Below are 23,676 nucleotides of genomic sequence, written 5' to 3' on the forward strand. Positions count from 1 at the left end.
ATGATCGCCGTGTTAAAGTACCGTAGTCTAGCCCTATATTAGATTATTTAATAGTAACTTAAAGCTGAGCAGGCTGAGCCTTTCTTTTAGGTTTTTTCCCTTATGTACATACTGTAGGAGAGGTATCTCAAGTAGACCGCAGCCGCCGAATTAAATGCCTCCTTAATCATCCTCCTCATTATGAACGATACCGCACGCCGTAATTTCGCCGCTCTCTAACCACCTATACGTCAACGACGGACAGCTAGGACTTGCGCAAGTCGATTCTCTCCGTCCTTCATCTCCGCACGAACATCTGTATGAGCTGCGTCAGCGGTACAAACATGATGGCTATCTTTTCTTAAAGGGCCTCTTACCGCGAGAGGACGTCCTCAAAGCTGCGTTCAAGAAGAATATGATGAGTGGTGGCTTACTTGCAGATGAACTAAAGGGACTTTCCGAGGCTCATGGACGAAAATGGCTTGCCACGACCTACGAAGCTGGTGACGTTGTACTCCATACGCCCTCTATACGGTACGACAACATGATACAATGATTGGTGGACCGCTAATTTCTTGAGGACTGTGCTAATAATTGGGTGATTCGGATAACTGTCGTCGTCTAAATATAAACCATATTGGTGCTCGTAGACTACCTACCTTAGTATGCTGTGAACTATATGAACCTTCCCTACTCGTTCTAGGGCGCAGCGTTTGTGAGGTAAATTAGGTAGATAGATGAGCCACATGAATGGAAAGGCCACCCCTTACAAGAAATTAACGCAAGAACGTGGATAGTTGCCTAAGATATATCTATAGGTATAAATTTATAGTCGTATGTCGTATGCAAGCCTTGTGACGTTGAGGCAGAGTAAAATCGGAATTGAATAAGGGATTTAAGGCATGATTAATTGTATTTTCTGACACCTGATAAATTATAATCACCCAGGTCAAGGTTACAATCCGAAAATGTCCCCTTTTTAGCTACCTGGAGCCGTCGTGCTTATGGTACCTTACTGGGCAAATTGCGAAGTGAACTAGCCATTGACTTTAGCAATATCGAACATGCTGCACGGCCGTGTCTAATGGCTCGTCGTGGCGGCTGTTACTATGATACTCTCCCCCGTGGCAGTATTGTACGCGGTTTTCTATCGCACAGCCAGACCTGCCCTATCGAGAAGAGCATCCCACTGCCGCTCAGTCCTTTCCGCCGATGCCAAAGTAATCATCATGGTCATGTCCTGAAACGTCGAACGTGGACTTGCACCACGGTTAGGAATGATCAACTCATCGATGATGAGGAGCGAGTCTTGTGCCATGGAAAGCATCGTATTTTTCAGGATGATGATTGCCTTATCATCGGGATAGTCTTCCAGTATATTCCGCATGTAATATATCCGAGCGCCTGTTATTGTTTAGTTTGTACTGCTTGCCAAGCTGATAAGGAGCATATAGACTCGCCTTTAATGGGCTGTTCAGCCCAGAGGTCAAAAGTTTGCTTCTCGACCCCATCTACGGGGACGGCATGGGGCAGCACAAAAGGCTGATCCTGCAGAACCACGCGGCCCGGGACCTGAGGGTGTGTTTTCTTGAGAAGAGCACACTGCTGCCCAATTCCGCCGCCAACATCAACGAATACGATGGTGTCTGCCGTTGAGCTTCGCACATGATTTTCAAAGTCGAAGACGTCCAGCCAGGTCCTCTGACCCTGGTGTTGCTCAGCCATCCACAGATTGAAGTCGGCCATGAGCTTGGGCTGTCCCATAGCCCATGCATAAGCCGGTTTATCAGTCTTGTGGACGATCTGAAAGGGGCCATGCAAGACATCGGTCGGGTTGGCGTATTTGGTGTCGGCAAGAAACTGTGGTGTCTCTTGAAGACATGGCATGGAAGCCATGAACCTTTCGGGTTAGACATTCAGACTAGGCACTATCAAATACTACTTTAAAGATGGACTTACGAATGAGAAATTCCTGCCTGGAACCCTGGACGGGCAAGGGTCCGAGTAACCGCAGTTGCACTAAACTCATCCTCTCCCGTTTCTCGAACTATATCATTCGACGCGAGGAAGTGGAGGATACGGCCTACGAATTCCTAGTTAGACACATATTTCATCTTCCCTCAGGTTAATGCTCTAACTTAGAAACGTAGGGTCGGCGCCCGAAGGAGCAGCTAACAACTCGGTCGAAAGCGGAGAGTTAGCCCCTGCTAGCTATCCGAAGATGTTCAGATCACAGGCGACTTGACAGATGGTGAGGACCATGGGCTGCAACACATTAATTCGGTTTGACTGCCCTACGGGATTGCCAATGAACTCACGGATGCATTTACACGGCAAATGGTGTTGAACGGGTCCTCGGTAGCCGCAATGAGCTTTTTGGCGCCATCGTAGAGACTGAGTCTGGTGGTAGAGTCTTCAGGCGGGTTGTTCGCAACAGCTTCGAGCTGAGCAATAATGTCCGACATATTTGTGGTATCCATTGGACTTTTCCTTTGATTTCTAGCAAGCAGCCTCTCTTGTGTCGAAGAAGAGACACTGGAACAGGAAACAACGGGATCAAATGTTCCAGATGTAGTTCTGGCGTCAAACAAACAACATATGCAGGCCATGGTTGTACAACATAGCAGACAGCACCAACCACTTCTAGTTGGTTGGAACTGGCTTGGGTTACACTCTATTCTGCGCCTGTTCACCAACACTGGATTAAGGATGCTACGTGCCGGGTTTTTAAGCCATAGTCTCTACAGTTACAAATGCCCTCCTTTCCAAAAGCAGGCTCCCTTTATCTGACACCAATAGAAACCAAATAGTAAGGAAGTACCTCGTTTCCCCCTACCTACACCGATTCCCATCTGTCAGTACCAATTCTAGACTCGTAGGTATGTTGTGCTCGGCGCGGGAGTGGCTTGCTCTTCATTAAGTGGTCATAGAGAGGTTTGAGGGTGGCCACACAGGCGCACACAATATTGAGAAAAATCTCAGAACTGTTCGCATTTTACAATCTCGCAGTTAGTACACACTTAGGCTAGAAATGATTTTATAGTAAAGACTTACGCGCTCCAAGCATATAGAGAGAAGAGTGCCCATGACACATCTTGTCGAGTTCCGAGCTCGGTCGACTGGGCAGCCTTGATTGCGGCACATACTCCAGATAAAACACCCATGCCAAGCAAGAAGTAAAGGCCGACTTTCTTTTGAGTTGACATTCTGAGTTTCCACACAAATGTAATGGGGATGATGGCGAGCGTAAAGTCGAGAAATGAGCTATAGGCGCAGCCGAATAGGGCAAAATTCGCATTAACAGTAGGGTCCAAGCAAACAGCTCCTGGCACTTGAGACCAAAGTGCTCGGGGTGGGTTGCATTGAGCGTAGCTGATGATGGATGAAGAAATCATGCTCGCAGTAAATAATGCCATGTTCATCCACAAAAACCATCTCCACCTAACACATGTATTCCCCATGAGGCGCTCAAGCAGGAGGACCACTGAAATCTTTCCTATCGGAAGAGCCAAGATGCCAAAAGGCTGCACGATCCAGTTCCATCTGGTTATCTCGGATTGATGGTCTACTGGGATGTAATAAATATGCCGACCGAGGCCATAGCATACCAAGACCGTGCAAAGCGAGAGTGTAATTATATACATAACCTGCGAGAAGATTAGAGAAAGCATGCACATATTTGACTTCTTACCAATGTTGCTAAGATAGTCCAGTCATCCGCTCCGATACCTCCAATCCTAGCTCTAGTGTAAAATCTAAGGGTGACAAAAAGGGTTGAAATGACTATTTCTGTCCAGAAGATGGCTATTAGGGTTGGCCGGCGATCAACATCGCCGTCTACTGGAGGATTTGAAGCCGACATGTTTTCGCTACCGATAGATAATCAGTAAAGAGAACCTTATGGCAAGTTATGCTGTTTGTCGAGGCCGGCTCGGGAAGTGAGTAATTACATAGGTGGATGGGATCGCTGAAATAAGAGGGATATGTCCTATTCCTCAACATTAACCATACCTTTGGGGTCTCATGACAAGGCCACCAAACTAGAGTATTCGTTAGTCGACTCCTAAGCGCATGAAGCAACCTTGGAATAACAACATTATCTGCGAGCCATTGAAATGATGCAATTGTAGCAGGCTACTAATTGAAAGTGTCACGTCGCAGAGCATGAGGTAGGTAAAACAACTTCGTTGTTCCGCAAAGGGACTCTAACTACAGAATAACTCCTTTGTTCCAAGGAGTCTCAAGTGAGACTCCTGACAGAAAGGCCGGATTTGATTAGATACTTACCTCTGTTCTAAAGTACCTACTTAGGTACCTAGGTACCTAGTTCAACCCCTACCTACCTACCTAACACATCCTTTTTCTTTCTTTTTGTTCTCTTTACCTCTTCTTGTAACATTTATTTCAAAGGGATAGAACTTCTGGCCCCCCGAGGGCTGCCCTCAAGTCTTCCTTAGCGATGCATCTAATAAAAACGCTTAGAGTGTTGCACACAACGGACGACATGGTTCGATACAATATCCCGAAATCCCGAACAAGTACGGGCATGAACTTCTTAATTCGGACAAATCGAATTAAAATATAATATCCTACATACGTTCGGGCACTTCAAAGACCATTTAATTATATTACCAAGGACACAAACCGCTGAGCCAAAAGTGTATTTAATAGCACAATTGCTATCATAGTCTATTTGACACATATCCGGTCATGGCAAGTTTATAGACTCGAAAAAGACAACGCGCAAACGAAATCTCGCAAGAGGGCTGTCCGCAAGACATCCCTCAAGCAAAGAAGCTAAAGACGAGAAGCGAAATCGAACTTGACGCTTGGGCATCTTGGAAATACCCCTCGGAATTTTGGGACAGACTGTCCAAGGTCGAGCTAACCCGCAGGGCACTAGAAGAACTGGACCGACGGACAAAGACTCGGCGCCCTCCGCCAACACATACCGCTACCACTCCCGGAGACCTTGCCCGGTTCGCGAGATACGGCGACCCAAACCTGTGTGATCTTCGAGGTGTAAGGTGAGGCTATATACCCTATGTGAAGTGTCTTTTACAAATAAGACCATCTAGTATCCAGAGCCAAGACGGGATCGTCCCACTTCTCCTACTCTTCCCACTTCAGCAACGAACAAAAGCAGCAAGTCAACAACACCCTACAACCGTAATTTCGATCAGCATTTGACAGACTATCAAATATACCCTTCTTATTCGTCGCAAAAGCCAGATTTGACCCATATTAGAATAGCGTTAGCGGCACCTAGGCCATCGCTATCGCCCTCCCAATTTTCTGATAGCACATTCGAGGCGTTTGAGGAGGATAATGCTCGTGCAAAAGATGAAGCTGACATATTAGCAAATGTGATTCTAACCATTCTTGGTACGAGGAATCATAGCCACCTATCTGCTAGGAACACAGCGTTTGGAAATCTCGAGCACCTCACAGACGGAACCATAACCTTGGCCAAGCCAGACATTTATTATGGAGCATACCCTGCACAGTTAACTCAGTCCTCTCGCGAAAAGCTTAGTCGTCATATCGTACCGTCGACCACGCAAGACAAGCCGATAACGCCGAACTTCTTCGTGGAAGTAAAAGGCCCGGATGGCAGTGCAGCGGCGGCAGCACGGCAAGCTCGTTACGATGGAGCGATAGGATCTCGCGCCATGCACAGCCTGCAAAACTACAGCAAGGACGAACCGGTCTATGACAACAATGCTTACACGTTCAGCTCGACCTACCATGACGGTACACTCAAGTTGTACGCCCACCATCTCACCGAACCGACTACCGAAGGGGGGCGGCCCGAGTACCACGTAACCCAAACTGATACATGGGGGCTGACTGGTAATATTGATATCTTTCGACATGGGACTACGGCCTTTCGGAATGCGAGAGACCTAGCAAAACGGCACCGATATCGTTTTATTGAGGACGCCAACAATAAAACACGACCTGACAATGACGCAAGCTTTAACGCAGTCGCGGACCATGCAGATGCAAGCCAACGATCCGCAGGGCCAGGTTTTGAGGATCCGCCCGCGAGCTCTACGTTGAGCTTTAGTGCTATCCAAACTAGAGCTGAACGCCTTATTAAACAATCGAACAGCCTATTATCTAGTTTGGCCAATAATCATCGGGGCAAAAATCGATCACGTTTTAGCATACTAAAGCAGTTGAATGCAGCTAAAGATGGCCCCAGAGCCGAATCTTTGGGGTGACCTCCAGTATCATAGAATCATTGTATTGTTGTTGATGTTGTAGATGTTGAGGTTACCTAACTGTACAAGACGGGATCTACCTAGTAGGAGAAGTATATATACATTATGTCATGTGACATCCAGTTTATTAGATGCATCATGAAGAAAGAAATGTTTCGTTGGATGCATCCAGTAGGGTGGCTACGTTAGGTACCTAAGCTATGGCTAGGTATTACTGAGTTTTACTGGGTGAGGCCCAAGACTAGAAAACGTTTTCTAATACAACATCAAATTACCACATCTTCAATCCCTAAGGTTGTGAAATAGCCACGAGTGGCCTCGGCTTCATGTGTCCTTTACGCGCTAAAGACCATACATCCTCTTTAAATGGCGGGGTGCGCGGGGTATCACGGGTATCACGAAGAGCATCGCGGTCGCATCTGTGGAAGTCAGCCGCGAGCTTCGTTGTTGGACTCTTATCTCTAGCCTTCTTGCTCTTTAAGCTAGATGGGGAGCGCATAGCAACATCGCTCTATATCTTTATAAAAAACAAGTCTCAAGGCATACAAGCATCATCCTCCACTAATTGGAAATGGGGCGATATCGAACCTAGCAGAACCTTACGGTGGCATCGTTGCTACAATGACACCTACGACTGCGCAAGGCTCGACGTGCCTATGGACTGGCTTAGCCCGTCCGATGATGCGCATGCACGGGTTGTCCTGGCTGTCATACGCCTCAGGGCTGTCCAACTTGATGACTATCGCGGTCCAATATTTATCAACCCAGGAGGTCCCGGTGGATCTGGAGTTTACGCACTGAAAGACCGTGGCGCCTTTCTGCAAGCTATTGCTGGTAGGAATCACGATATAATATCCTTCGATCCAAGGGGTATTGGTGCGTCGCTCCCGCGTGTCGACTGTTGGGGTTCCCAAGAGAAGAGTCGCCTCTGGGCGTTGCAGGACGTTGGTGTGGTTGATGCCCATCCGGGAGTCATCAATGACGCCTTCGCACGAGCAACCGCCTATTCCCAGGCTTGTGAGCGAAATATGAATAGCTCAGATCTTCTTTTGCACATCAGCACCGCGTCGCATGCTAGAGATTTACTGGAAATCCTCCATCAGACCGGGCAGGACAAGCTTAAGTACTGGGGTTTTAGTTATGGTACAATCTTGGGCGGCGTAAGGAACTTCTCAAATTGAATTTCTTCCTTGCCACGCCCATTTCATCAAGGATGTCTTCAAAACAGAGGCATCATTTGCTCTGCGTTATTCCCCATTCCGCCATGCTAACTCCCAACGATCTATGCAGGTCTTCGCCGCGATGTATCCTGATAAGGTTGAAAGACTCGTCAGTGACGGTAAGAGCAGTCTCAAAACAGTACCGGGCTGATGAGAGTATATTAACAGACGTGTTTAGGAAATGTGGATTACCGGGAATGGCATCTTAACTCTCACATCAACTTTTTGCATGATACCGACAAAGTAATGGAAGCTTTCTATAGCTTCTGCTACGAGGCTGGCCCATCTAGTTGTGACTTTTATGCTTCAAGCCCGAAGGCTATAGAGCAAAGGTTGGCTAACCTTCTCGAGCGAATTAGAGAGCATCCCATAATTGTCCCAGTTGCTGAACCAGGACCGGATATGCCTCAGCTAATCACTTGGTCCCACCTGAAGAGATTGATTTCTGCTACGCTTTATCGACCTATCTTTATGTTCAAGAAGTTCGCCAAGGTCCTAAGAGCCCTAGAAGATGGCGACGGTGGCCCGTTCTACCAATTAATCAAGTCGGAAAAGTCAGCGCCCCCGATATGCTCGATAGAAGCAATGCCACCTAACGTACCGAGGTTAGAAGAAGGAAATGATGACGCGTTTCCTGCAATTCTCTGTGCGGATTCGCCTCCGGTAAAGGATACTGTTGTGGACTTTGTAGAGTTTGTCGACCGGCTTATGCGGATTAGCTCTGCTGCTGGCGACGTCAATGCCCTCTTTAGGTTAGCATGTATAGGCAGGACTATCAGACCAAAATGGAGGTATGATGGCCCATTCGAGGGCAACACGAGTCACCCGATCCTTTACGTGGCCAACATGGCGGATAACATATCTCCGCTCATCAGTGCAAGAAACAACTCCCAAGGTTTCCCCGGTTCTGTCGTCTTGGTGCAAAATTCCTACGGCGTTAGTGATCTAATATTATTGATTTTATATAGGTCCTGTAAGCTAACATAATTCTCCATGCAGCATACCAGCCTTTCTGCCGCTTCGACTTGCACAGCCAGCCATATTCGGGCTTATTTTCAGAACGGCACCCTGCCGAAAGTTGGAACTACTTGCGAACCTGATTACCACCCATTCCAAGATATATATCCCAACCACGCTGACGAGCTGTCTATGGCATTTCACAGGCTGTCTGAAGTTAATTGGGGGTTTCAGGCGAGGATAACCCCTTAATTATCACTTGATATGAATCGTGACTCTTCATAGCTCGGGCAGTACGTGAAATTGCAATTCATTCTCAACTCCATCTCATCCATATATGCTCGGAGGTACCTATACAAAGCAACATTATTACTTATTAGCCACCCATGCGGTAAGACTACCTACCTAATAATTGTTTTTGTTTTTTTTTGGTATCACGATGTCTATCGCAGGGGGCTGGCGCCTTTATCCCCGTTGTTCTTCATTCGACGAGATTGTTTTTATCTCTAATACCCGGTTAGCGAGTACAACTACCAAAGACAGGTAGCGCTTTTTTTTTTCTTTTTTTCCTTTGTATACAGAAATTGAATAAACTCATGTTACTTACGGCAATTCATAGTTGGGCATGAAGAATGACCCGACGAGCGCAATCGCAGAGGGACCCACGGCTGCGTATGTCATATACCTCATCACCTCCGTAAACTGATAAATATTAGGTCGACGTTATATGTAAATAGGGCTCAGTGTCGGTCTACTTACTGCAAAGTTAACGGCGATCCGTTCAGGGGTACCCCACTCGGGAACAATGGCACCTGTAATCGAATTTGCCAACGCAGAAACCGTCTCCGCCGTCGCTACATCGCCCAGGGCCGCGGATAGCTCCGTCTCAATCATACCTGTGTATATGCCGCCAGCGATACAGGAACCTATGCTGCTCCCGACGAAAGCAAAGCAGATAACCAAGGCGGTGATCTGAGGCATTTCGGTATACGATACGACAGCCTGTGCTGGGATAAGTAAAGTCGAGCTGACCATGCCGCTACCAACGCCCTGTACGAACTGCACGATGAATATTTCCACGGTGCTATTCTCGGATCCTCGGAGGTGAACCATGACTCCATATCCTACCAGACGTATGGTAGCGCCGAGAACACAAACCCATTTGTAACGCCTGGTCTTGGCTATTGCTAGTCCCGTAACAATCGCGATCAGGCACTGCGTTACTCCATTGGTATCTTACGGAGGTAGTTAGCATTCAGGACCGGAATCCAAATATCTTTGGCTATATTAGCGGACGAATATGATTATAATATCTCACAAGTGAAAAAGGTTGCATCGCGGGCGTCGAGGCCCCGGGCCACTGTGACCCAAGAGTAGATATAAGTATCTGTGTCTTGGAGTTAGCTATCGGATGAACGTCAAGCATATGGGACCCGAATGGTATCTAGCTCTTATCTCAAGTCTCGAACCCGAGACGTTGTCGCGTCGGAAAGGGAAAGAAAGCACTTTGGGGATGCCTTACGTGTTGCTGAAAAGCCAATATTATCCATGGCAATAAGAAGACAGCACAGGACAATAGTGCGGTTGTTAAAATACCGTGGGGGTACTACGGGGTGCTTGGCCAAATACTGTTCGTACCAAGGGAGAGCCATAAGCAACGCTATGCCAAGAGCAATCAGCGCATCAAGCGACGGCGTCTTCCAACTCGAGGGAGTCGTGGCAGCCAGTGTCATTGGTATGAGCAGGAGGGCTAGGCCGCCGCTGAATAGGATTAGGCCGCCAAGGTCAATCTGCGAGCAGAACTCGTACAGGGAAATACTTCTCCTGGATGCATGCCCTTCCTTCTGTGCACGGATCTGACAATACAACAATGTAGTGACGATAAAGCTCGCACAGAATGGCATAATAATACCTAGCATACCGATTCCCCAACGCCATCCGATTCCTGCGGGCGCAACCACGCTGTCGACAATAAGAGCAGCGATCCAGGGTGTAATCAGGAAAGGCCAGAATGAGAGGGCGATGCCGAACGCTCGGTATCGGGCAGTTGTTAAATCTGCAATTATAATGTCGTTCATTAAGTTGGTAGAAGATTGGCCGAGGGGGTAGAAAATAGAGCCAGCTGCATAAGCATTAAAGGTCCTAGAGGAAGCCATGATGATATAAGCCAGGATATAAAGACTCATGGAAATGAGATATGTCCCTCCGCGGCCGACGACGTTGGACAGCTTGGCGATGGGTGGCTTCGCAACGGCGAATATAATCGTCCCGGCTGTGCTTAAGGCGGCGATTTTTGACAGCTCTCCAAACTCCGATGAGGCATAGTTGCGGTATATATAAACGGTGCTGTTGTCAATCTCGCTATATCAACCAGGTGTTAGCAGCCTCGAAGTTGTACCTGTTTCTTCCCGTTGATATTTGTCTTACTATACAACCATGATCAGGCATAAACTTAAGAGGTCAGCTTCGATCTCTTTCGTCTCTTCGTTAAAACATACTTGCATCCCAAAGCTCAACTTACCCAGCAATGATAAGCCATCTACCTTTCTTACCCCAGATCCCCTGAACCGACTTGGTAGTCGCTGTGCCTGTTTCAACAGAGACGTCAGGGGATTCCTGTGTCCCAGTTCCAATTCTCTTTTTTTCTACATTCGTCTTTGTTCCAGATATGTCATAGTCCGGAGGAGTATTGGGGGCTAAACGACGTTCTGGAGGTTCGTCGAGGGGGCCAGCACCGATTGCTGCCTGCACAACTTCAACAAACGCCATCGCCATGGTTCGCTTGCATGAGTATGACAGTCAACAGGACAAGCTTGCTACGAAGGAAAATGATGACCATGGAAAATGATGACTGTTAATTCAAGTATTCACACGCTTATCTGCATTGCATCATTACCTCCAGGTCAAGTTGAAAGGTTGCATTAGGTTAGGTAGGTACCTACATAGATCTAAATAAATTAGTGTCACCTTCGACGTACCTATCATCTATCATTGACCTATTGCAACTTATCGGGAGTAGCCAATGAAGCGGGACCTATGTTAAAATTGACGTCTCGGAGGAGGTATTCGTTATCACCGGTCTCATCTACATAGTAGGATGGGGAGACGCGGTGGGGGTTATGCAGGGGATGAAGATGTGGTAGTAGAGCTAGATTGGGGTAACACTTGAACTACCGAAAGATAAGCAATGTCTCATCATGCTTTTCTAATTCGATGTGAGTGGTATTTAGGTTGCTAGGTAGGGTTTTTTACAAACTTGAAGCTTGCTCTGTATCTCAGGAGCGTTATTTATAACTCTGTGATTTAAAATTCCATTGCGAGATGATCATAACTGATCATCACTGACACCTCATTATCCATTATCCTAAGTTATAGCATACCTGGTAATACATATACAGATAAGCAGCCGCTATTTATACTTCTTTTCCAAGCTCAGAAGTTGTAATGACATTTCCACCCGACCTTGCTTTATTAATAGCGGGCTCTTCGTGGTGTACGACTACCTTCTCAACAGCATGAACGGCTTCGTCAGCTAGAGCCTTATCTTCGAATACTATCAAGTTTAACTGTTAGCTCGGACCTTATACCATAAAGTTTTCAAGCCAAGTTGACTTACAGAAGGCTAGCTCTTCTAGTGTTCTGCCGAACGTTTCGGGGAATATGAAATAAATAAATACTATCTCGAAAGCCAAGAAGCAACAGTAAGATATCAGATATCGCCAGCTAACATTCCCAAGTCCGATAGGGTTGACAAAGGTTGTGAAGAAGCCGGCTAAACGACCGAAGAGCTGGAAGAATGCGATACCACGGGAGCGCTCCGCGAAAGGCCAGAGCTCGACCAGGTAAGCTATATAGTAAGTTAATTAAGGGCGACAAAATGAGTTAGTGATTCAAGAACATTTCATAAACTCACTGTAAGTTAAGGCGTTATATCCAATATTATAGCAGGGAGAATAGGCGAAGATCCAGAAGATCGTAGCCACGTTTGCCGCATTATTAGGATGGCCTGATTCCTTTCCGGCGATAGCTCTCTCCATACTAATTGTCCATGATATGTAAACGAATAGTAGTGATATAGTGCAGGCAAGATACATATGACGTCTCTTGAACTTGGTTACAAGAAACGCAACACACGTACCGCAAACAAGTTGCCAGCATGAATTGGCCACATTGATTTGCTGTTTGAATACCGAGTCACTCTTACCAATCATGGCGAGGAGATCGCCAAGATAGTACGAGATGAGAGTGTTACCAGACCATTGTGTAAATAGACCGAGCATCTTGAATAAGATTAGCAAACACCGTTTAAGAATTAAGAAATCTTCCTGCCATAAGGCTTATATGTTGGTCTGAAGGAAGATATGGGCATTGAAACATAGCAATACATTGAGTGGAACTGAAAATGCAGAGAAAAAGAGTCGACGTACGCAGCTAATCAGCATTCGGCGGCGCATACCAGCCGTAGCTATTAGATCAGCCCATGACCGTTTAGAATGCTCAAGTTCTATGCTGATTGTTGCCTGAATCTGAGCGAACTCGGCCTTTACGAACTCGGACTCTCTGTCCCCTTCGCCGTGGTATGTCACCAAGACGTTAAATGCTTCTTCTACGCGGTCTTGTTGAACCAGCCATCTTGGCGATTCAGGTAGAAAGCTATGTATGGTGTTAGATACCTGTATCAATTTTTGGGAGCCAAAAAATCTGTTAGGACTTACAGAACAAAAGCTATTTGCACCAGCGACGGACACATCTGAAGCCATGAAGGGATTTTCCATGCCATATTAGTTGTAATGTTGTTAGTTCCGAAGCAAATGGCTGCGGCGGTAATTTGGCCCACAAAGTAAGCCACGTTAAAAAGCGAAGTCAAAACCGGGCGTTCCTTTGGATATGCTAACTCTCCGATCAAGGACGAAGCGGAAACGATACACGTGGGAATGCCAAATCCCAGTATGAGACGAGCTACGATGTACATGCCAACTATATACCTTGGTGAGAATAACGAACGCTTGGTAATTCATAATGAGCCCCTTACCATTGACAGAGAAGCCCTGGATTAAAGCACCGATTACCATGATAGCGGAGCCTCCAATGATGGACCAGCGACGGCCGAATTTGTCATTGACGATGCCGATGAATGGGAGCGAAAGGATAGCACCGAGTGAGTATGCGGCGGCGATAATGCCTTTGAGAGACCCCTGGGGATTGCCAAAGTCTTTGTTTTTGTCCTTCATGTCAGTGGAGAATTTTATTAGGGGGTAGCCTTAACGACGGCTTACATGAAATCCACGACGGCACTATCTGCAATGCATTGATCATTTGCGAGTCAAAGCCTGATGTCAACTCGATTCCCATGCAAGTTGGGAATAATAAGAAATAGAGATATCGCAGGTTCGGTTTCCGGTACCATCTAACCTTATCCGCGTTTACAAGACGGGTGATGATGGGATCAGCCTCGCTGCCCGAGCCGGCATTGCCCGCGCCACCCATTTGTGCAGGAAGTAAAGTTGAGCTAATTGTAAAAACAAAAACCAAAAAAATAGGGATTGGAACAACGCGTAGCTGCTCTATGAAAGGGCTCAAGTGATGGGTTTTATCGTCCTTTTGAGTTGGCTCTCCTACCCTGTCTCGACCGCATTACCCCAAGGAGAACTGGCTGCGCCGCCGGGTCGTATATTTTTGTCCCGTCATGATAGCCCTGGTTTGGCACGTTTTCCCCCTCAACTCCATATTACAATTAAGACTCCGGGGTAAAAGAGCAGGGGTATATCCCCAGCTTGTGTTCATAGAAATCTGGGGCTTCCCTTTGGCTACATTTCTCCCCGCAGAAGGTCATGCATCTCGAGCTCAAACCCAGCAGCCCATGGGAAAAAGGGTTTCTCGAATCTGGCCCGGTTTGCTGACGCCAAGCCGTCCCTTCAAGACTCAAGCCATTGGACGCGTTCGCTCGACACCCATACGATATGGGAATAGCGGCTAGCGCACACACCAACTTCAATATTTTCCAGTTCCCACGCCAATCGCGAATCTTACATGCTGGTCCCAACTTGCTTAAACCCAGCTCGCCAAGACGGAATTGAGGAAGAGCTCGCCGATACATGTCCCGCCATCGAGAATTCGAGCTAAGTTTTGTGTGTAGCAGCAATTTTAACTCCCAGTTGTTGTGGTCCTCAAATATGTACGAACCGGAGATGTTAGCCGTCGATGATCACGAAGGGAAGCTTGGCATCTTGTGTAGTCGGCAACGCGCATCGTTTGTCCGGGTTTGTATTTCGTAATTTATACCATCAAAAGCAGGTCCCTCACTACGTGGGTAGGTAGTCTCGATCGTTAGGTCTCTTTCCCTCTAAATCTTGACGTATCATGTTCTGACACTGCAGAGCCCCAATCCCCACGGTCTGGTTCTTTTCAGGCTGAATTTGACGACTCCCAAAGTACTGGAATATGGCACGCGAGATTAACGACGTGTAAATTGTTTGACCCCAATTCTTAATTACTACCTACATCCTAGGCGAAGAGGCTTGGCATCAATTTTGGCTGTCTCGGCGTTGGCATGCTACATTTGGGCGTAGGCCGTGAGCAAGTCGAGATTCGGGTAGCAACAGTACAGGTATTCCAAAATCCGATACCTCCGGAGTCCTAATCTATACACCCCGTATCATTGCTGACGTCCCTATTGGACATAGATGGAGGGGAGTGCGATTACGCTTCTAGGTAGTCGGTGACAGAATATATAAACGTTACAAGTTAGATTAGTACCTAACCTAAGGTAAGTACAAAGGCAGATAACCAGGAAACTAAATGCCTTCGCATGCGCAATTCGATGGACTCCTGTGCTATGCGGCCTTTATAATACACGCCAGTTAATGTTTCGGGGCAGATATTCTATCTGCCTGGTCTAGACAAGTGTTGAACTGCAGTTAACCACTTCTGTTCATCATTACTGCGATAGGGGTTAGTAGTGAAATTAATATAATATAACGGGGATGTAAATCGCCTACCGATCAAATCGCAAAAGCTTTCCCAATACTGGCACTAGCTGAGACCGAACATTTTCGTCTTTCACCTCGAGGAATTGCAGTAGAATAGTTTTGAGGTACATTGTATCCGGGGCTGGAGAACCGGCGACGCCGTTGGTGCCACTCCGCGTGGAATCAATGCTGGACCTTCCACTGCTCGCCGCCACGTTTGTCGCGGTGCCGCCAACGCTGAACCTGGCCTGAATACTTTTAAGCTCCTTGTTTGCCTTCTCGTAGCGGCCTTTTGCCTCATCTAGCAGTTTGCGCAAATCGGCGCGTTGCTTTTCTGCCTCGCGGACTTGTTGTTCTGATGTGTCCAAGGCAGATCGCAAGCTAGTAACCGCCGCACGTAAATCGTCTACTTCAGCTGTCGCTTTCTCTTCCACCTGCTCCAGTTCCTCACGGCGACGACGCCATTCTCTCTCCCTCGCTTCTAGTTCGTCTTTCTCATTGGACAGTGTTCGAATATCGCGTTCGAATTCGCGTACTTTGGCTTTGAGCTCTTCGGATTCTCGCGCACGACGTCGAGCGAGGGTAGATAGTTCGTCTTCAATACGGTCACGCTCCTCGACGGCAGCTTCCATCCGAGCACGCATATCTCGTATTTTCGCGTCCGCTCGTTCATCGACGTCAGCTAACATCCGACGCATTGTTTCACCCTCGCGAGTCCTCTCGGAGAGGTGCTTTTGAACTTCTGCCACTTCCTCCTCAAGACTTTCTATCTGACCTTGGGCCTCCTTAAGCTGAATAGACAACTCGGCCGTTTGATCGCGCATAGAGCTTAGAAGACCCTGGGCATTATTGAATTGCTGCACCTTCAGCTCCATCTCCTCCCTAGTAGCAACTTTCTCCTTGTTTAGCTTCGCAACTTCGTCTTCGAGTTGCTTCACTTGCGGCCGAAGCGTAGAAAGTTCTAACTGGAGGGATTCTAGTTCACGGCCAGCTTTCTCGGCCTTCGCGGATAACTCGATCTTTTCAGCCTCAGCACGCCGATAGTCTCTACCAGCGACCCGCTTCTCATCTTCAAGCTTAGCCCGGGACGACTTTTCAGCGGCAAGCTTTTCGTTGAGAAGCTTGATTTCAGCTTCCCGGTCGGATGCCAGGCGCTGAGCTCTTGCAACCTCATTTTTAAGGTCCTTCTCGCGTCTTTCGAGAGATCGGAGTTCAGCCTGCTTGGAAGTCAGTTCTTCCTTTGTTGATTTTAGGGTCGCCGATTCTTGGCGCAGGCTTCGAAGCTCAGGCTGAACCTTGGAAAGGACCTCCCGCAAGTCCGTGAGGTCTTTGTAACGACTTTGAGCCAGCTGTTGAGCAGCCCCTAAGTCTGACTGCAGCGCTTGAGATTTGACCCTTAGCTCGTCAAACTCGGCTTTCATGGAATTGTAGTCTGCCTGTAATTTGGAACTAGCTTCAGAGCTAGACGTAGAAGCAGCAATTTCCTTCTCCAATTCGGAGATTCGAGATTTTAATTCTGCCTTTTCGGATTCGAGGCTCTTAATTCTCTCCTTAGCTTCAACGTGGTCGTGTCCTATGTCAAGCAGGCTTTCCTGCATGTTTTCAATCTCCTCTCTCAGGTCTTCCTCAGTCTTCCTTTGCTTCGATAGACGCTCAATCTGAGTATCCTTTTGGGATATGTCATCCCTCAATTTCGCGACTTCTACCTTGAGAGCCTCTACTTCAGGACTTTCGAGGGGAGATGGCTGTGCGCGGTCTGACGTTCCAATCTCCACGGTCTCAGCGGTAGCAGCACCGCCTTTCTTCTTCTTTTTGTTCCTTTTCTTTGATCCACTAGCTGTAGGCGTAGAAGTATTTGGTAAATCTGATGCTGACGAAAGCACTTGGTTAGAGGTAGATTGAATTTGCTTATTTAGCTCCTTGATCTTCTCGTCGCTCTCAGACTTGGCTTTCTTCAACGAGTCAATTTCGCTGGTTAGATCTCGGATTTTAACCTCTAGCTCAGATTTTACTTCCTTCAGCTTTTCGAACTCATCGGACTCTGCCTTTGCAGAAAGCGACGCTTGAAGTTTAGCTTCGTGCTCCTTCATCGCAGATGCTGCTCTGGACTTTTCATCTTCGAGGTTGGTTTCCAAGGTTCGTAGCGTCAGTTCAGTCTGCTCAAGCTTTTCGGTTAGCGAGCTAACCTCCGCATTCCTGGCGTCAAGTTGTGCCTGCACAGCTTCCCGAGTCGCGGCCTCATCCCGACTGTCATTCAATTCTCGTGTGGCCTTTTCGAGACTTTCTACCAACCCAGCACTGTTTTCTTTGGCTACTACCAACTCCTCCTTCAAGATATTAATCTCGGATGTAAGCTTGGCGATCTCCTCGGACTTCGAGGCAACTTCGGCTTGAAGTTGCGGAATTTCCTCATCATAAGAAAACATGTCCTCGCTTAATTCTTTGGATTCGTCATTGGCCGCAGGATTCTGCTTCGGAGAAAAGACGCCCAAAATGGATGAAACAGGTGATTTGCTTGCAGAAGGCGACGTAGCCTGTTGTATGTCGACATCGCCATTCTTCTCTTCTGATGCACTCTCCACCTGGGTAGTAGTGTCTGTCCGTATGGGCACCTCAACCCTGGCAGCTTTAAGAGTAGCAACCTCGTCCCTGAGGGTAGCCAATTCCTTTTCGGCCTCTTCAAACTTCTTTTTGTAATTATCTTTCTCGGTCGAAACGCGCTTGAACTCTTCCATAACCATATCACCCTTCAAATTTAGCTGGTTGAGGTACTCAACGAGGGCTGTCGGGTCTTTAATCGTAGTTAAGGGTGTATTCTCGCGCAAGGCCCGTTCGAATGGTTCAATAGACGTGGCGCGTCCATGCGCGATCCTATATGAGCGTAGCAGCTCTACGGAATTAGCAGGTTGCATTATGAGCTAAATTAGTTTCATACGAATACGCCTAATGAGTATAACTTACCTGGGTATGTAGCTTCGAGCTTTTCCAGTTTCCTGAGCTTGCTCTTTACGTGAAGAGGGAGTTCTGCCGGCGCTGGGGAGGCACCTGCTTTGGGACTAACATCTTCTCCCCCGCCAGCCTGGTCTTTCTTCTCTTCATTTTTTGCAACAGTGCTATCCTCTTTTTCGTTTCCCGACGAAGTCCCCCCTACCACCTTCTCTGACTCCGCCGGTTGGGCTGAGGTAAACTCGGCGTCGTCATCGTCAAGTACGAAAGCGGCCTCAAAGACAGCGGGATCGGGATTCACAGGGCCGTCTCCATTCGAAATATTCTGGCTCGCCCTTCTTATCTTCCTTCTAGCTGAAGAGTTGGTGCGATTTGTTCTCGAGACCGAGCGCTGGCGTTGACCGGACGCGGAAGGGGACCTAGCAGTGGATCTTTGCTCGGCGAGCGCTCTCTGACGAGCTTGCTCTTCGGCGATGCTGCGATCGATAGCACCTTTTATCCTCTATATATCAAGAATATACAGTTAGGAGCTATGTCGCTTCCAATTTTTGTACTAGGCGAGATACTGTGACGAGTAGGGTAGACTTACAGAAAACATGATGAGTCGACGAACTGCCTTCTTCTAAGGCGCCGGCGATGGATGCGACAATTGAGACCAGTTCGAGATGATAGCCATTAATCCTCTGAAGAGCGATAGGCACCAATAGATATTAGCGCTAAACGAGATAATTATTTCTATGTACCGAAATACGACATGGAAGAGAAGGGAGCAGAACTGAAGGATAAGCTTATGTAGATTGCTTGCGGTCTTTGGCCAAAGCTGCGACCAAAACGTAGGCTAGGTAGGTACCTCTAATGTATGTAGAACTGAATATAGAACGAGGCTCAGCGTACCTGAGATACCTGAGCCACAAAGGTGGACCTCGCTACATGCCGTGCACGTGTGGCCTACATGTCCGGTTTATTAGGTAAGGAGGCACTTACATGTATGTACCGAATCTAATGCGTCCTACGTAAATCGTACCAGGATACCTCAAAGTACCTCCTGCTAGGAGCACCTCTGAATCATCCACGTGTACCAATTTGTACCTAAGCCAGGATATGCCCATTTTTATATGCACAATACATTGGGTACATACCTAATTCAGATAGAAATGTGCGGCCCCTGGATAGCTCTTCCGACCAATGAATTTATCCTGGAGCTTTCTCTAATTGCTTCAAATGGTTCACCTGTAATGTCGTCACATCTGTCATCAGGTCGCAACACTCTCTTTGCCTAACTTCCAACTACCTAACTTTCAAACGATCCCTCTCCGCGATATTTTCTTATTTTCTTATTTTATCTTATTTTCTTTTCAAACCTTAACTCTAAGTACCTAACCTAAGATCTACCAAATACCGGCTGCCGCCTTATATTCCTCATATTCTCGATTCTTTTCTTTACACGACCGGCCCGGACGCCATGGTCTCTCGACGGTAAACCCCGTCTTTATTTCTAAGTCATGGTGTCTTTCTGGCCTTGGAAGGTTAGTGAAAATGAAACAACGTCACAATCCGGCTATTTCTTTCGTCTTTCGATACCTGCAATAACCCCCAACACCCCCAACACCCTAACCACATAAAGATACAAAGGAGGAAAGGCTAACTATGTGTTCTCATGAGCAGGGCGACGTCTCTTCCCCGTCCTCTTTCGAGAAGACTCTTTCGACCCTTTCCAACAAGATCACAACCACCCAAACGCAACTCGACCGAGCGCGGTCCCGTGGCCGTCGCATCAAGGTCCTCTGGACCCTCTATCTTGCCTTCGCCTACCTAGTTTATGCTGTTGTCTTTACCTTGGTGGTAGGATGGCAGAACCTGGGTCCGTGGGAGTGGACTGGAATGGCCGGCGGCCCCGTGTTGTATGTTGCCCCTATGACAGCCACTTTTTTTACGCGATGACTAGAATCTTACTCATTACGAATCGTACAAATTAGCATTTACCTCGTCAGAACCCTCACCAATGCATACTTCAGTTTTCGCATCGATACGTTAGAATCTAATTTGAAAGATTACCAAACCGAGCGCGCAAAGACTATACAGAAGCTCAAAGACGCTACTAAATACGACTCGACTCTAGAGCTACTAAAGAAATACGGCGATTCTGGAGAAAAGCGAGTTCAGCATAGAAAACAGACACTAGAAGGCGAGGACGGCGACGGCGAGCGGAAAAGGGCGAACAACGAGAAAAAGCGACAAATTTCAGGCTCTGGTTCGAGAATCGATATCCCCCCTCCGCCAACCGCCAACATACAAAGGCCTTCTCATCCTCCTCTTTTAGGAGGCTCGGGATCTCGCCCAGGCTCTTCCCACGTACTTAACAATCAAGCACATCTCCCGGACCAGCAGCCCACAGAAGAGTTCGCACCTAACGCCGGCCCACTTCCACCGTCGTATTCCCAGTATGACGTTAATCCTGGCTCACACCACTGGTATGACCGTATTATGGATCTCATGCTTGGCGAGGACGAGATGGCAGCCAAAAATCGCATCGTATTAATATGTCAAAATTGCCGGCTGGTGAACGGACAGGCCCCTCCAGGAACGCAATCGCTCTCGGAGTTGGGCAGGTGGAAATGCATGTCCTGCGGAGCGCTGAACGGAGAAATGGACGAGGGGAAGAAGATCATTCGAGAAGTTCTTAGGTCAAACGAGCCGAGCACTGGATTGCGAAGCGAGGATCGGGATAGTGACATATCGAGCGACTTAGTGAAAGTCGGAAATGACAGCGAAGATACCAGAGAGACGGATGGGGAAGAGGCATCTTCTGTCGCATCTTCTGTCGCACAACAATCTAACCAGAAGCACCGCACCAAAAAATCGCAAATGGTCCCTTAAGCCAAATTTCTTATTCGTCAATTTACCATTCTATAGCATCCGCTAGATGAGGTTTCGATACGACAATTCTATGCTAGGACACATGGGCAAGAATCACATAACCCAGGACGAAGGAGTCCCTAATCCTGTACATAAAGGGGGCTGGAGGTCCTTGGCACTTAGAAGATGTTTAGCAGGCGTTAACAATCGAGATAACTTTCATCAGAACTTTCATCAGAAGACGCTTGTATTGCGTAGTCAAACTGCGGTAGCATCGATATTGCTATAATACGACGGCTTAAGGTGTCAAGTAGTTGAAGTATGTCTACATTAACACGGTAGGTATGTGCCCATAAGAGGTACCTTAGATGCCTATATAGTCGAACAACACGATTCCGAGCCTCCACCATTACTATTTCGTATCCAAAAAAAAAAAAAAAAAAAAAAAAATGAGGGCCACATTGCTAGCAACGTTTAGTACATGCCAATATCTAAGATGCCAAAAGTCCGAGGACCGGAGAAATTTCAGTTTACCAAAGCCACCTAGTTACGTGGCATCTAGCGTAGATTAGGTACTATCGTTTATACCTCAAAGGCTTCAATACGCTCGATAATCTCGGTAATCTATGAAACCCGCTATCCCATCCAATACTAACCGGGTTCTCTTATGTTGATCAGTGTAATGACCCGAATCAAAGCCGAGCTGAAGAATACTTACACCGGGAACAAGGCCAATCAGATAACTGATGTGCTGACCATTTTGGTAATTCGACCGCATACGCAGCCAAGGTTAGCGCCTCTACGACCTCCACGATGCGAAATTTGCAGGGGAGGTAACTTGGCGGACCTGATATCCCCGCATACGTATGCCGGTTTTACCCCAGCGTAAGCTCGCTCGCAGTAACAGTCTTCATTACTACCTGCTAAGTAGAGGATAGTTGAGTTTCTTGAAGAAAGCCTTATTGTTGTCCCTACGACGCACGTGTCCATCAACTAGGCCTTTTCAACCACTTACCCCAAGCTCTCTCCGGAGCAATATTTCTTTCTGGGAAGGTAATTCGGTATATTTCGAGCAAGCCAATACTGATGGTCTATTGCTTGGTAAAGCTTCGCTGGTCTGTCGCGGGATATATAAAAGAGAGGTGAATTTCTACGTAGTCCGCCGAGTAGATATGTTTTGCGAATATGCCTCCCTAGCCAACGCTGTCTGAAGAAAGTTCCCCGAGTGCTTCGCTCGTATAGATAAAAGAAAGGCAGAACTTACTTTCAACCGTTGATTCGAAGATGAGGCATTCATTTTCTCTCCTCTTGACCACGTTGGTGACTTCTTCGGTTGCTACGCCCTTGGTGTTAGATTATTCCGAAGATGCCATTGACAAGCTCAAGGGTGTTCAGTCTGCAGCTATAAAAGCGAGCATAGAGAAAGTGAAAGCCGCTGGAACCACAGAGAACGATTTCCTCCAAGGCGGATGTCGAGATGTCATATTCATCTACGCCCGTGGCAGCACCCAAGACGGAAATATTGTAAGTCTCCTCTTTCCAGTCCAGCTACTAATAAACGTATTAGTCATCCTTCTAATGCACTGCAACAGGGAGAGGATCCAGGCCCACAAACTATAGATCAACTAAGAGCTACGTTGGGTGAGGACGCTGTGGCCGCCCAGGGGGTTGACTATCCCGCATTGTTAATCGACAACTTAAGAAAGGGGGGCTGTGATCCTGAGGACGCCGACAACATGCGAGCATTAATAACGAAAGCGGCAACTCAATGTCCGTCGTCAAAGCTGGTGGTCGCGGGTTATAGCCAAGGGGCTGCACTTGTTCACCGATCGATCGAATCAGCGACAGCTGCTGTTAAGAATCGGATCTATGCGGCGGTGACTTACGGTGACACTCAGAAAGCGCAGGTACGTCTTATATCGTGTTGAGCTGGAGAGTGATATTCCCCAAGTAATTCAACGGTGGAACAATCCTCCCACTATCTCCCTATGCCCTCAGCCAATCTCAAGTGCGCAAGATTTAACGTTCGCTCTGCAGGATGGGGGGAAAATCCCAAATTTCGACGCGAGTAAGACCTTGATCCTCTGTCACGATGGTGACAAGGTTTGTGATGGTACATTAATTGTCACCGATGCCCACCACGAGTACCATGATCTCGCTCCGGACGCGGTGGCCTTTATTGCAGGCAAGGTCTAGAACCATGAAGTATGTTAGTTTTTAGGTCTTGAAATAAAATAAATCCGACGATATATAAAGATGAGCCTCTAACACATTCCGACGGATTCAGCCCTTAGCGCATGCTTGTTGATATAGGTATAAAATTAGGTGCTTGAGGGTCCGTGCTGTTAGAACCAAAGGGACTGGTTACGTGATGTCCAAGTGTTTTTTTTTTTTTTTTTTTTTTTTTTTTTAAATTAAAAAAAAAAAAAAAAAAAAAAAAAATATTTTTTTTTTTTTTTTTATAAAAAAATAAAAAAAAAAAAAACAAAAAAAAAAATAAAAATGTAGGGAAAAAACTTTTTA

General features: G+C 47.1%; 10 protein-coding genes across 10 annotated transcripts; 4 read left to right on the top strand and 6 right to left on the bottom strand.

Annotated features, from left to right (window-relative positions):
* Positions 1–720: 720 nt before the first annotated feature.
* Positions 721–2,139, bottom strand: F4812DRAFT_407641 (O-methyltransferase). Its single transcript, XM_047932314.1, has 3 exons — positions 1,939–2,139; positions 1,440–1,879; positions 721–1,383 (listed from the first exon to the last, which is right to left on the bottom strand). Exons 2-3 carry the CDS (start codon positions 1,873–1,875, stop codon positions 1,127–1,129), a joined length of 693 nt encoding a protein of 230 aa, XP_047794463.1. The 5' UTR covers positions 1,876–1,879; positions 1,939–2,139; the 3' UTR covers positions 721–1,126.
* Positions 1,989–2,701, bottom strand: F4812DRAFT_784 (uncharacterized protein). The gene is made up of 3 exons (XM_047939427.1): positions 2,298–2,701; positions 2,118–2,244; positions 1,989–2,062 (listed from the first exon to the last, which is right to left on the bottom strand). The coding sequence occupies exons 1-2, from the start codon at positions 2,586–2,588 to the stop codon at positions 2,191–2,193; spliced, it is 345 nt and encodes a 114-aa protein (XP_047794464.1). The 5' UTR covers positions 2,589–2,701; the 3' UTR covers positions 1,989–2,062; positions 2,118–2,190.
* On the bottom strand, positions 2,702–3,736 carry F4812DRAFT_801 (uncharacterized protein). Its single transcript, XM_047939450.1, has 2 exons — positions 3,034–3,736; positions 2,702–2,963 (listed from the first exon to the last, which is right to left on the bottom strand). The coding sequence occupies exons 1-2, from the start codon at positions 3,654–3,656 to the stop codon at positions 2,816–2,818; spliced, it is 771 nt and encodes a 256-aa protein (XP_047794465.1). The 5' UTR covers positions 3,657–3,736; the 3' UTR covers positions 2,702–2,815.
* A 22-nt stretch (positions 3,737–3,758) lies between these two features.
* Positions 3,759–6,206, top strand: F4812DRAFT_453965 (uncharacterized protein; the record flags this gene model as incomplete). The annotated part of the gene is made up of 3 exons (XM_047936560.1): positions 3,759–3,865; positions 4,716–5,001; positions 5,058–6,206. The coding sequence occupies 3 exons, from the start codon at positions 3,759–3,761 to the stop codon at positions 6,204–6,206; spliced, it is 1,542 nt and encodes a 513-aa protein (XP_047794466.1).
* A 163-nt stretch (positions 6,207–6,369) lies between these two features.
* F4812DRAFT_935 (alpha/beta-hydrolase) lies at positions 6,370–8,871 on the top strand. The gene is made up of 4 exons (XM_047939552.1): positions 6,370–7,366; positions 7,497–7,545; positions 7,605–8,362; positions 8,426–8,871. The coding sequence occupies exons 1-4, from the start codon at positions 6,533–6,535 to the stop codon at positions 8,633–8,635; spliced, it is 1,851 nt and encodes a 616-aa protein (XP_047794467.1). The 5' UTR covers positions 6,370–6,532; the 3' UTR covers positions 8,636–8,871.
* Positions 8,340–11,535, bottom strand: F4812DRAFT_407673 (MFS general substrate transporter). Its single transcript, XM_047932315.1, has 8 exons — positions 10,905–11,535; positions 10,811–10,834; positions 9,906–10,744; positions 9,702–9,770; positions 9,143–9,618; positions 8,991–9,085; positions 8,789–8,889; positions 8,340–8,734 (listed from the first exon to the last, which is right to left on the bottom strand). Exons 1-7 carry the CDS (start codon positions 11,156–11,158, stop codon positions 8,865–8,867), a joined length of 1,782 nt encoding a protein of 593 aa, XP_047794468.1. The 5' UTR covers positions 11,159–11,535; the 3' UTR covers positions 8,340–8,734; positions 8,789–8,864.
* Positions 11,536–11,796: 261 nt separating this feature from the next.
* On the bottom strand, positions 11,797–13,870 carry F4812DRAFT_453968 (general substrate transporter; the record flags this gene model as incomplete). The annotated part of the gene is made up of 7 exons (XM_047936561.1): positions 11,797–11,936; positions 12,000–12,230; positions 12,297–12,663; positions 12,811–13,036; positions 13,099–13,360; positions 13,416–13,595; positions 13,660–13,870. The coding sequence occupies 7 exons, from the start codon at positions 13,868–13,870 to the stop codon at positions 11,797–11,799; spliced, it is 1,617 nt and encodes a 538-aa protein (XP_047794469.1).
* Positions 13,871–15,265: 1,395 nt separating this feature from the next.
* F4812DRAFT_448847 (GRIP domain-containing protein) lies at positions 15,266–19,761 on the bottom strand (the record flags this gene model as incomplete). The annotated part of the gene is made up of 8 exons (XM_047935902.1): positions 15,266–15,323; positions 15,382–16,689; positions 16,726–16,972; positions 17,003–17,018; positions 17,052–17,149; positions 17,186–18,241; positions 18,313–18,773; positions 19,742–19,761. 8 exons carry the CDS (start codon positions 19,759–19,761, stop codon positions 15,266–15,268), a joined length of 3,264 nt encoding a protein of 1,087 aa, XP_047794470.1.
* Positions 19,689–21,264, top strand: F4812DRAFT_1391 (uncharacterized protein). The gene is made up of 3 exons (XM_047929616.1): positions 19,689–19,823; positions 19,963–20,198; positions 20,274–21,264. Exons 1-3 carry the CDS (start codon positions 19,800–19,802, stop codon positions 21,172–21,174), a joined length of 1,161 nt encoding a protein of 386 aa, XP_047794471.1. The 5' UTR covers positions 19,689–19,799; the 3' UTR covers positions 21,175–21,264.
* Positions 21,265–22,437: 1,173 nt separating this feature from the next.
* On the top strand, positions 22,438–23,349 carry F4812DRAFT_453971 (carbohydrate esterase family 5 protein; the record flags this gene model as incomplete). Its single annotated transcript, XM_047936562.1, has 3 exons — positions 22,438–22,677; positions 22,746–23,060; positions 23,191–23,349. 3 exons carry the CDS (start codon positions 22,438–22,440, stop codon positions 23,347–23,349), a joined length of 714 nt encoding a protein of 237 aa, XP_047794472.1.
* Positions 23,350–23,676: the final 327 nt, after the last annotated feature.

The sequence above is a fragment of the Daldinia caldariorum genome, assembly GCF_022478825.1.
Source record: "Daldinia caldariorum strain CBS 122874 unplaced genomic scaffold F4812scaffold_1, whole genome shotgun sequence".
Classification (NCBI taxonomy): Eukaryota; Fungi; Ascomycota; class Sordariomycetes; order Xylariales; family Hypoxylaceae; genus Daldinia; species Daldinia caldariorum.

What these genes read in the sequence shown, in the direction of transcription:
- F4812DRAFT_801 (XM_047939450.1), bottom strand. Translation starts at nt 3,656, where the DNA reads ATGTGCATGCTTTCTCTAATCTTCTCGCAGGTTATGTATATAATTACA. An exon ending in TCTCTATATGCTTGGAGCGC is followed by an intron (nt 2,964 to 3,033) that starts GTAAGTCTTTAC and finishes AAATGCGAACAG; the next exon opens with TTCTGAGATTTTTCTCAATA.
- F4812DRAFT_784 (XM_047939427.1), bottom strand. Translation starts at nt 2,588, where the DNA reads ATGGCCTGCATATGTTGTTTGTTTGACGCCAGAACTACATCTGGAACA. An exon ending in TTTGCCGTGTAAATGCATCC is followed by an intron (nt 2,245 to 2,297) that starts GTGAGTTCATTG and finishes AATGTGTTGCAG; the next exon opens with CCCATGGTCCTCACCATCTG.
- F4812DRAFT_1391 (XM_047929616.1), top strand. Translation starts at nt 19,800, where the DNA reads ATGGTGTCTTTCTGGCCTTGGAAG. An exon ending in TGTCTTTCTGGCCTTGGAAG is followed by an intron (nt 19,824 to 19,962) that starts GTTAGTGAAAAT and finishes TCTCATGAGCAG; the next exon opens with GGCGACGTCTCTTCCCCGTC. An exon ending in ATGGCCGGCGGCCCCGTGTT is followed by an intron (nt 20,199 to 20,273) that starts GTATGTTGCCCC and finishes CGTACAAATTAG; the next exon opens with CATTTACCTCGTCAGAACCC.
- F4812DRAFT_407641 (XM_047932314.1), bottom strand. Translation starts at nt 1,875, where the DNA reads ATGGCTTCCATGCCATGTCTTCAAGAGACACCACAGTTTCTTGCCGAC. An exon ending in GGCTGAACAGCCCATTAAAG is followed by an intron (nt 1,384 to 1,439) that starts GCGAGTCTATAT and finishes AAACAATAACAG; the next exon opens with GCGCTCGGATATATTACATG.
- F4812DRAFT_407673 (XM_047932315.1), bottom strand. Translation starts at nt 11,158, where the DNA reads ATGGCGATGGCGTTTGTTGAAGTTGTGCAGGCAGCAATCGGTGCTGGC. An exon ending in TATTGGCTTTTCAGCAACAC is followed by an intron (nt 9,771 to 9,905) that starts GTAAGGCATCCC and finishes TCCAAGACACAG; the next exon opens with ATACTTATATCTACTCTTGG. An exon ending in ATGCCCAACTATGAATTGCC is followed by an intron (nt 8,890 to 8,990) that starts GTAAGTAACATG and finishes ACCGGGTATTAG; the next exon opens with AGATAAAAACAATCTCGTCG.
- F4812DRAFT_935 (XM_047939552.1), top strand. Translation starts at nt 6,533, where the DNA reads ATGTGTCCTTTACGCGCTAAAGACCATACATCCTCTTTAAATGGCGGG. An exon ending in ATGGTACAATCTTGGGCGGC is followed by an intron (nt 7,367 to 7,496) that starts GTAAGGAACTTC and finishes CGATCTATGCAG; the next exon opens with GTCTTCGCCGCGATGTATCC. An exon ending in TGAAAGACTCGTCAGTGACG is followed by an intron (nt 7,546 to 7,604) that starts GTAAGAGCAGTC and finishes AGACGTGTTTAG; the next exon opens with GAAATGTGGATTACCGGGAA.